General features: G+C 36.3%; 1 protein-coding gene and 1 non-coding gene across 2 annotated transcripts; both read right to left on the minus strand.

Annotated features, from left to right (window-relative positions):
- Positions 1-277: 277 nt before the first annotated feature.
- On the minus strand, positions 278-9,482 carry LOC133876994 (uncharacterized protein At2g27730, mitochondrial). The gene is made up of 4 exons (XM_062315225.1): positions 9,355-9,482; positions 7,478-7,597; positions 1,600-1,638; positions 278-909 (listed from the first exon to the last, which is right to left on the minus strand). Exons 2-4 carry the CDS (start codon positions 7,577-7,579, stop codon positions 694-696), a joined length of 357 nt encoding a protein of 118 aa, XP_062171209.1. The 5' UTR covers positions 7,580-7,597; positions 9,355-9,482; the 3' UTR covers positions 278-693.
- Positions 5,297-5,435, minus strand: LOC133878722 (small nucleolar RNA Z247). The gene has a single exon (XR_009901969.1). It is a non-coding gene; the product is annotated as a small nucleolar RNA Z247 (small nucleolar RNA).
- Positions 9,483-9,831: the final 349 nt, after the last annotated feature.

A 9,831-nucleotide genomic window follows, 5' to 3' on the forward strand; every position in this document is an offset into this window, starting at 1 on the left:
CTCATCTTAAAAACTAACTACAGCTAGAATCTAATAATCTTGAATGTAGAAAGACTAGGTTGACTTGGCTATATAGAAAGAGAAATGTTTGGTTTAAATTCAATCTCTTGTTCATCTATGTATAAGAGATGTACAAATTCACCATTAAATCTGTAAGACCTACATATGAGTCCTACAAATTCAATGATGAATTTCAAAAGAAATGTGCAAAATATAAACAAAAGAATGACACCAAACACATCTCAAACATAAACATGGCAAAACATACAGATAGTAGTGGACGCCCCCAACATGCCATTTCGTCTATAAATAATCATGATAAAGACAGTAGTGGTTCTTGACATGAACTGGGTTTTCAAGATCTTGCCCAAAACTGTATATCATTCTCATCAGCTATCAATGATAATTATCACTTACCATGGATTGGACAATATTCGAAAAACTGCGCTGAAAATTAACTCTGAATGGTGCCTCCACATTGTATGTTCCCAGAAAAGGGTCACCAGGAGAACCCTTGCCAAACTCAAGAATTATGAAACAAGTATATGAAAACACAATTATAATCTGATGCAACAAATGCACAGATTTGAACACAGTGAAGCCGATATATTTTATTAACTCCTACCTTAGATCCAGAAGTATAAGCGTACTACTCATCATCATTTTTTTTTTTAACTGCTCATGACATTAACTTCAGTCCTGGACTTCAGGCTTCTTTGCGCTAGCTTTAAGGTACCATCCAAGAGAAGCAAAAACAGTGATTGTACCAGCTACAACTGCATAGTTCCGGTACTTGTCAGTGGACACTTTGTCAGATGATGTTCCAGCTGTTGAGGATGAGCCGGTTGGTTTGGCATCAGTGACCGATCCTCCTGCGCTTGTGGCAGGTGTTTCTTCTGGTTTAGGACCCTGAGAACATTCAACTCATTAAGCATTACTTTCAGGGATAACTATATAAGGATTTCAAGCAAATTAAGTTCCCAAAGAGAGAAGAGTGGAATAGATGGTTCATAACACAATTCGAGAGGCTTGAACATGAGCCAAAATGGAAGTTGGAAAGACAGACTAACTTGATAATCCAATTCAGATTAAAATCACCAACAATCCAGATTGATTTTAACTGAAATGGGTATTTAATGTATTAATTAAGATAATTCAGTTCAGCCGACACAGAATTAGAAAAGGTTTGAACTTTAAGTTCTGAGTCAATCAACAAAACAAATCAACCGAGTTTTGGACCAGTAGCTCAGAGAGCAAATAATACATAGAAAACCAAATGGCCTAGCAATATAGGTGTTGAACATCAAGAACTCTTTAACCATTCCAGAGAAAGTAAAGAGGTGCTTTAAAACACAATTGCAGAAACTGAACCCAAGGTTTTATTTATAATCTCATTTCTTTTTCTCACAAGCCTCATTAAGCAATATCCTAAGTATCGAGTAATCGTTTGAGAATAATGAGACTAGCCCACCAAAAATATGACTAAGAAAATTTAAGTTCAAAATGCAAGATTTTCAATGAAACTGCGCAATGCATATATGAGATAACACACCAAAGTCTAAACACACATGCAGACAGCCAAAGTATACTAGCTCATACCTTCCGTGCAAGCTTCTCCAACTTCTCTTGCTCCTTTCTCTGCATTATTACAAAATATCTATTAAAACATCGACATGAAGTGTTCCCCTTTGTATTTGCTTGGTTGATATATACAAAGTTACTCATTCATCCAAAAAAAAAAAAGACATGAAAACACCAGATGTGATAAGCAGACACTCATGCAATCAATAGATATATTCAGATGACTCATGACAGCAAACATCTAAGCAGAGAGAGAGAGAGAGAGAGTGATCATTGAAAAGTTCTCCAGGTGAGTAACACATGCAGGTCAAAAGTTCAACATTCTCCACTCTTTTTACTAACACGACTTTGACCCCACTTCATATTCAAATATCGATGAGCTTTGGACTATTCTTTTTCCTGGGCAAATCCTACTGACACACTATAATGACATGGCATGCACTTTAATTTATAATCTCAAGATTCTCCAATTGAACAAGAGCTCAAGGCAAGGTTAATGAGGACACTCTCATGGAAATCATACTCAAATGTGTTAAGTACAGATAGTAATATATGAGTTTTACCAGTATTTTAAGCAGAGCTTATGTCTTCAAGTTTGTCAATTATTTGATTCATTCAGCAATTTCTGGAATTTATAACTGCCAAGTAACTTCCATTTCAACTTCTTATAGAAATAGAACATTGAACTAATTTGGCAATACCAAATTACAGGTTACCAATATGTACTATCCCCTCGCATACTGGACCTCCAATATAACAAATCATAATTCTCCACTAAAAACTTTGCCTAATCAATGCTCAAGGGAATTACACAACTCCCACCAAATAGACTTCATGTGCGTCTCTTACCCCCACTGACCAGCTAGTGTGCAATGACGACTGGCCCGCAAGCTACTCGATTTTATTTTCTTAGCTGCCTACTATTCTAGATGCTACTTACTTTTGAAGCCAGCTGAAAAACGGATGCGCGCTACTAGCGCGGCTCACTTCGCTTTTGTTGCGGAGCTCGCTGCTTTGAATTTTGTTACGGAGTATGGAGCTAACAACTCCCCCCCCCCCCCCCCCCCCCCCTATTTTTCTCTTTTTCTTCTTTCTCCCCTTGTTTCTCTGCCGGCACATGCACAGGCACAAGCAAACATTTTGCAACGTATAGACTGACACTTCAAATACCCTATGGTGGATATAAACAACAATAATAAGTTTAGGCGTTGTTTGCGAAATCAAGATCTCTTACACTTCTCCATAAGGACTTCACGGTTCACCACCATTTTGATATACAATGAATATTACAACACAATTTTAATCTTCAAGACAAGTACTCTTTAAGTTATTTTACGAATTTAATAAATCCTAGAAGCACCTTCCTACTGGTATTTCCATGTGCATCTCAGATCATTCAGCTTTTTCTTTTTCTTTTTGCTTATTTACAAATCCATATCCCATATATACAAGGTACCGGGAAATTTTTTTCATTCAATTTCTCATTTTTGGTTTAGGGACTATTTATATAAATTTCCAAACAGTGCCCATCCTCTTGAGATCAAGTGCCTTGAAAACCATCTTGTACTTAGAGAAGGAAAAATTTGCTATTATAATTCACACAAGCAAGAGAGAGTTGATTCTACGAAACAAATAAGGTTAAGTTCTTATACATTCAAATTAAAAAGAAAGTTGCAGCTGAAATGGTTGAGTTCTTACTTATCAAAAAGAAAAGGTTGAGTTCTTGTACAAGCATATTAAATATAGAATACTTCTTCAAACAATCAAGCCAAGTCAGTACACAATTGGACCATTATCAAAATCTATATATCACCCAATAACAAATCAAATCCATCTGACTCAATAACAGATCGTGTCCTGATTAAAGTTGATTGTACAAACTAAAAATGCAAGCCAACATGTTAAGAACATCCCTGGTAGTCTAAAATATTTTATAACTATATCTACCTAGAATTCCTATACTGGATTAAGTTATGGAAGATTACTGAAGCTTAAGGAATTTGACAAGATCCAACAAAGCACCGCTGAAGTGAAAGGGTTTTGTTAATGGTAGGACCCAATACGACTCCATATCATGATACGATACGTATCGGAAAAAAAAATAAAAAATTACAATACTTGACAAAAACACTAAAAATAAATCATATAACAAGAAGTAATAATCAACAAATATTTAATCCAAAAAAAAAAGGTTAACTTCAAGATGTATTAATCAACAAAACTTTAAGTTATTAACAAATAAATTTAACAAACAACTCAAAAGACATTACACGACCCAAAGAGCACCCACAGTTGCTACTACAATAATTACCATACAACTTCTTTGCCATTGGCCAATGCACCTAGAATGTTATACGCATAAAAACAATGTCGGGGAAACAGGGCTTCTTTAGGAAGGGGTTTCTCAACCTTCCCCCAATAGTTTCAATCCCTCCCACGTCGCTTCAGGAGGTCAACAATGTCGGGGTGGTAGGTCCTTCCTCCCCTCCAAGTGGTTGCATAAATGGTTTCTCCCAATCCCAAAATTGGCCAGTCGGTTTTGATCATAACGGGGAGATTGTGGTTTGGGAGGAGGAAGATGATTATTGGGATGGATTGCCCTTGGATTGGGCAATGGATGGGGATTTTGGGGAGGAGGCCATGGCAATTCGGGATGCCATGGAAGAGGAATTCTAACGGGATTTGATGATTGCACGCCAGAAGTCTAAAGGAAAAAAGGAGCTACTAAATTTGCATAGCTCCATCAATTATGGCGACGCGAAAGATCCCTCTAGGCGTAGGAAAGGTAAGGCACACTTGATGTAGGCTAGTTGTGCCTTGGCAGGTGGTGGGTTGTCATGTTCTTAGTTGGGTCCTTCTGTAGTTTTTTTTTGGGTGTCTTTTTCGTCTTCTGGGGCCTAGTTTTGTGGGTTTTTGCAGGTTAGCTTTGGTTGTTCCTGTGTATTTAGGGGTGCCTTACGCTTTCATTAATAAAGTTTTCTTACTTATCAAAAAAAATAAAAACAATGGCATTGCTAAATACTTGTGACATGATCCCAACAACCACTAGAGCTGCTATATAGTCTACCATACTATAACATGTAGAAATTCTGATTATTTGGCTTTTCAAGCTTGCTCATCTAGTGAGCGTCTATTCAGTATATATAGAGATTACACAAAATACAAGATAAGTCCTATATTCTAGCTTTCTAATCTAACACTAACTCTTAGAGAATCTGATTACAAGTATCCTATTCTAATACAAAAACTGTAATCAGCAAACTAAATACAAGTAAAACTCTTCCACTTAATCTTATCCTTATCAACCGGTTGTGTTATCAACACTCACTAGGAGTTTGATCAACCGGGAGTCTTCTCACCACACTCACTAGGAGTCTTAATAATTTGAGAATCACTAGGAGTGTGATGTTCGTTAATACCCTCCCTCAAGTTCAACGGGAGTGATCGGACGTTGAGCTTGTAAGATAGAAGATGAAACCGTTTTGAAACAAGCGGTTTAGTAAGGCACATCCGCAAGCTAATCAACACTTGAAACAAAGAGAATCTCCAAGTCTTCGGAAGCAACTAATTCTCGGACAAAGTGGAAATCAATGGCCACATGTTTGGTGCGAGAATGAAATATTGGATTGACAGACAAATAAGTTGGTCCAATGTTGTCACACTAAAGTTTTGGTGGAGTAGGAAGTGGAATGCCAAGTTCTTGGAGAAGAGAGCAGATCCAGATTAAGAAGATGACCATAGATTTCATCAGCGAAGAGAGGATCCAGCCGAGTTTTAATTGAGGTAACAAACGGATCATAATCGGATCCGAGGCCAGCAAGAAGATAAGAGATGCTTTCAAAGTCATTGAGATGTTGGCCAGCAGCAGCAAGGTTGTCACACATGGCCTTGAACGATTGAAAATATTCGGTGATGGACGAGCTACCCTTCTTGGCAGTAGCAAGTTGATAATGAATCTGCATAACATGAGATTGTGCTTGAGAGGCAAACATGGACACTAAAGTAGTCCAAAGTTGATGAGAAGTTGCACATCCTACAGCATGAACAACAAGTGGTCCAGTGAGTGTGGAGATCAGCACGCTAAGCAACATCTAGTCATGTTCACACCAGGCAAGGTATTCTGGATTTGCTACGGTTGCAGGAGCATCTGGAGTAGTGCTCGGATTTGGAATGATCTGGATTGGAGGCTTAGAAGTTCCATCCAGGAAGTCGTATGCTTCTTGGGCTTTAACATAAGCCATGATCTGAGTTCTCCAACTAGGAAAATCGGCATTGGAGAGTTTGATTTGCAAGGTATGATTCATGTTTGGGACAGTGAAAACAATATTGGACGATGGCGGGTTAATGGTGGGTTGTATCTCAGATCGAGCAGGGGATGAGGCAGCAAAAGAGGCCGTGGATTCAGTCATGATTTGAAAAGAAAAAGACGTTAGTCTATGAAAGGCTCTGATACCATGTAGAAATTCTGATTATTTGGCTTTTCAAGCTTGCTCAACTAGTGAGTGTCTATTCATTATATATAGAGATTACACAGAATACAAGATAAGTCCTATCTTCTAACTTTCTAATCTAACACTAACTCCTAGAGAATCTGATTACAAGTATCCTATTCTAATACAGAAACTGTAATCAGCAAACTAAATACAAGTAAAACTCTTCCACTTAATCTTCTCCTGATCAACCGGTTGTGTTATCAACACTCACTAGGAGTTTGATCAACCGGGAGTCTTCTCACCACACTCACTAGGAATCTTAATAGTTTGAGAATCACTAGGAGTGTGATGTGCGTTAATATTACATAACCATGCTCAAACCACCTAGACGCCTCAAACAATATAAACATAGGATCTGATTCAAGTAAAATCCATGGGTTTAGCACAAAATTTAGTGATTTTGTTTCAAAATGTTTCAGGTTTTGATACCATACCACTCTGAATATAGCAAAATTTTTAAAGATATAAGTAAATACATCAAACAAATCAAAAGTTTACACGCATCTAAATCAACCACCAGAGGCATGGACCTCCAGTGAAGTGGTAAGCCATAAAACAAACTATTGGAGTCTCACCACCTCACAGAAAAAGGGGGGAAATATAAAATAGATTTTCTTTATTTTTTCCCCTTTAAGCGCATAAAGCACTTTCCTATGATAGCAGAACTTTAGCATATCTCCTTCAAAGTAAATATTGTTAGATACAGCCACTAAAAGACTGTGCAAAAGAATTGAATAGAACTTTTTAAGGTCTCTAACCACTTATAAAAAAAGAAAAAGAAAAAGAAATAATCAGATTTTATGGTTGATAGGCTCAATGATATAGCTCAGCAAGACAACTCATTATCACTACAAGAAATTGGCTTAAAATAGTTGATATTATTGGTTCCAAATATTATTGAAAAAATTAGAGAGAGAGAGAGAGAGAGAGAGAGAGAGAGAGAGAGAATTTGTCCCAGATAAAACTTTAAAGTTTCAATAGGTCCAAATTGCCCCTTGCCTTAACCAATTGTCCAAATAGGCTTCAGCTGGAATCCTCAAACCATATTCAAAACCCCTTTTTTTTTTTCTTTTTTCTTTTTTTTTTTGGGGGGGGGGGGGGGAACTCAAGACATCTCCTCCACTAGACAATGACCTTATTTAAGTATAAAATAAATTTGAATGAAAATCCCATTTTTAACAATATATACAAAATACCAGATCTTCAAATGAAAATGACCAAATAAACTACTCAAAAATTCAAGATAATAACAAGGGGACGGCAGAATGAAAATTTATATCAATACATAAAGAAGCCAGAAAGAAAAGGTTCAACTTGATAACACCATCCATGTCTCACAGTATGAAAGTAGTAAAACAGTTTCAAAAGGAAAACATAAGAAAATATAGGACTCTGGAGATTACCTTAATGTAAACATTTTCAGCAGCTTTTTCCTCCTCGCTAAGAACTTTGCCACCACTAGAAAACCTCCGAGATACAAATCTTGCAGCCATCCTCATCGCCATTGCAACTGGATTATTTTCCTATAAATGAGATAAGGGGGGATAAAATAACACAATAAATCCAACACAACTTTACCCATACAATCAAATGATACAACAAAACAAGACTCTAGTACATCCCTCCTCTAAAGTTGTACAATTGTGCTCAAACTGCACATTTGTTTTTTTATAAATTTTTGAAAGTTCCTTTTCTACACTGTGTTAGAAGAAAATAAAAATGGGGGAGGGGTGAGGGGATGGGAGAGAGAGAGAGAGAGAGAGAGAGAGAGAGAGAGAGAGAGAGAGAGAGAGAGGAGTTCCCTTTCTACAGAGTGTAGAAAAGTTCATTTTCTACATTGTGTTGGAAGAAAATAAAAAGGGGGAGTTGTGAGGGGATGGGGTAGAGCAAGAGAGAGAGAGAAAGAAAGAACTTTCCATATCAGATATCTGGTCCATCCCACAGGTGGGTTAAACAAATAGATGGCAAGCAACAAACAAAAAGGCCCTTCCTACCCAAATGCAACCCTTACTTCATTTTCACCTCAGTTCTTAATTCATGTTGGTAATTAAGCACTGCTATTTGGTTATTTAACGTTCAGAGTACAACTATATTTAGCATAAAGATGCAGCTTAGAATGCAACATCAACTTAAATCTAAAATTCATTAAACGGAAAAATCATTTACAAGATATAGGCACACTCATGGTCTCCAACATATACCAACAGTTTCTTCTTAAGTCACAGAACTCACTAAATTGATCATTGGATATTAAAGGAGCTTTGGATTTTAATTTTTTTTTTTTTTTCTTTTGGGTACATTGGAGACCCACTGTGCCTACGGCTACACTACAGGTTATAACCCTTTCCTTCCCCTTAAAACCCCTCCCATAGTTTAAGTGAGATTCGATCCCAGCTCTCTTGTACTTTACAAGCCTAGTCAGCTAAACACACAATTACAACTACTTTAATTTAAATGATGAATGAAATAGCTTATTAACCAGAAATCTCTATGTGGTGCATACTATTTTAATATACATAACAATATATATATATAGTACTATGTAGAAGACTACTTAAACAGAATACATTTTTTGTTTCAAAAAAGTGTCATCATTTCTAAACTCCAAATGAAAACATAAAAAATAAGAAACTGAAAGAAAAAAATAATAATAATTATAAAGCTTTAAATGAATTTTGGCCAAACCTGCAAACATTTGTACTTTAATACATTTCCATTGAATATCACTCTTCAAGGAATTTTCTAGATATAATAACACCCAAATTTCAGGTGCATAAAATTAGTTTCCCCAATGCTTAAAAAACAAAGCAAAACAAATCGTGTAGAAGAAGCGATATCTTAGCTTTACCCAAAAGCGATTACCATCAACGAAATAAACAAAAATAACTAAAATAAGCCCAGAACAATCTCTTTTACAACTGATGTTCCTTTGCAACAAACGGAACCTCGTGTCAAGGATTTCTGGAGTAAGATTCCCAGAATTCTTTTCCTTTCCCACAAATCTAAGAGCTGGTATAGCATAGAAAACAAACCCAAATTCCCCAAAAATGAAGCTAGCGACCAACACCGACAGCATACAAGAACGGAAAACTAATTTCATAAATCAAATCAACATCACTTCTCTACATGTATGCCCACATACAAGCATATATATATATATATGTACCCAAATTCACCGAAATGCTTGTGTAAACGAACCCTAAAATCAGGACCAAATAGCAACCAGCTAATACATACAGAAATGTTACATAAAATTGGAAAATGGGAAAAAATCGCTTACCAAGCAACTGCAGATTGACGGTGAGACAGAGAGAGAGAGGAAGAGAGAGTGAGGTGTATAGAAGGAAAGGAACTAGCCAGTTGCCGAGCCAGCAATTTATCTTTGGGAGGGCCGGGTTTTTTTTTTCTTTTTTTTTTTTTCTTTATGTTCTATATTTTTACTACACACAAAAAATATATAATAAACACAATCAAAAATAGAAATGAAATATTCGTATATTAGTATTCGTACAGTTTCCGGTATAGCGTGAACACGGCACATTCCTTGAACCTTCCTGAAGATCTGCAAAAGAACAAACACTAATGCTCCGTTTGTTTCGGTGTAAAATGATTTTCGTGGTAAAATAGATTCAGGAAAGTCATTTTTCAGAAAAACAAAAAAAAAAAAAAAAAATCCGTCGAAATCATTTTTCAGTATTTGGCACGTACGGAAAATTACAAATATTTTTTATATTTTAATTTAATCATATTAATTAAA

The sequence above is a fragment of the Alnus glutinosa genome, chromosome 9, assembly GCF_958979055.1.
Source record: "Alnus glutinosa chromosome 9, dhAlnGlut1.1, whole genome shotgun sequence".
Taxonomy (NCBI): Eukaryota; Viridiplantae; Streptophyta; class Magnoliopsida; order Fagales; family Betulaceae; genus Alnus; species Alnus glutinosa.

Bases quoted from the DNA above. Each gene is read 5' to 3' on its own strand.
- LOC133876994 (XM_062315225.1), bottom strand. From the start codon at position 7,579: ATGGCGATGAGGATGGCTGCAAGATTTGTATCTCGGAGGTTTTCTAGT. The intron at 1,639-7,477 runs GTAATCTCCAGA...GTAATAATGCAG, and splicing joins CTGAAAATGTTTACATTAAG to AGAAAGGAGCAAGAGAAGTT. The intron at 910-1,599 runs GTATGAGCTAGT...GAATGTTCTCAG, and splicing joins TGGAGAAGCTTGCACGGAAG to GGTCCTAAACCAGAAGAAAC.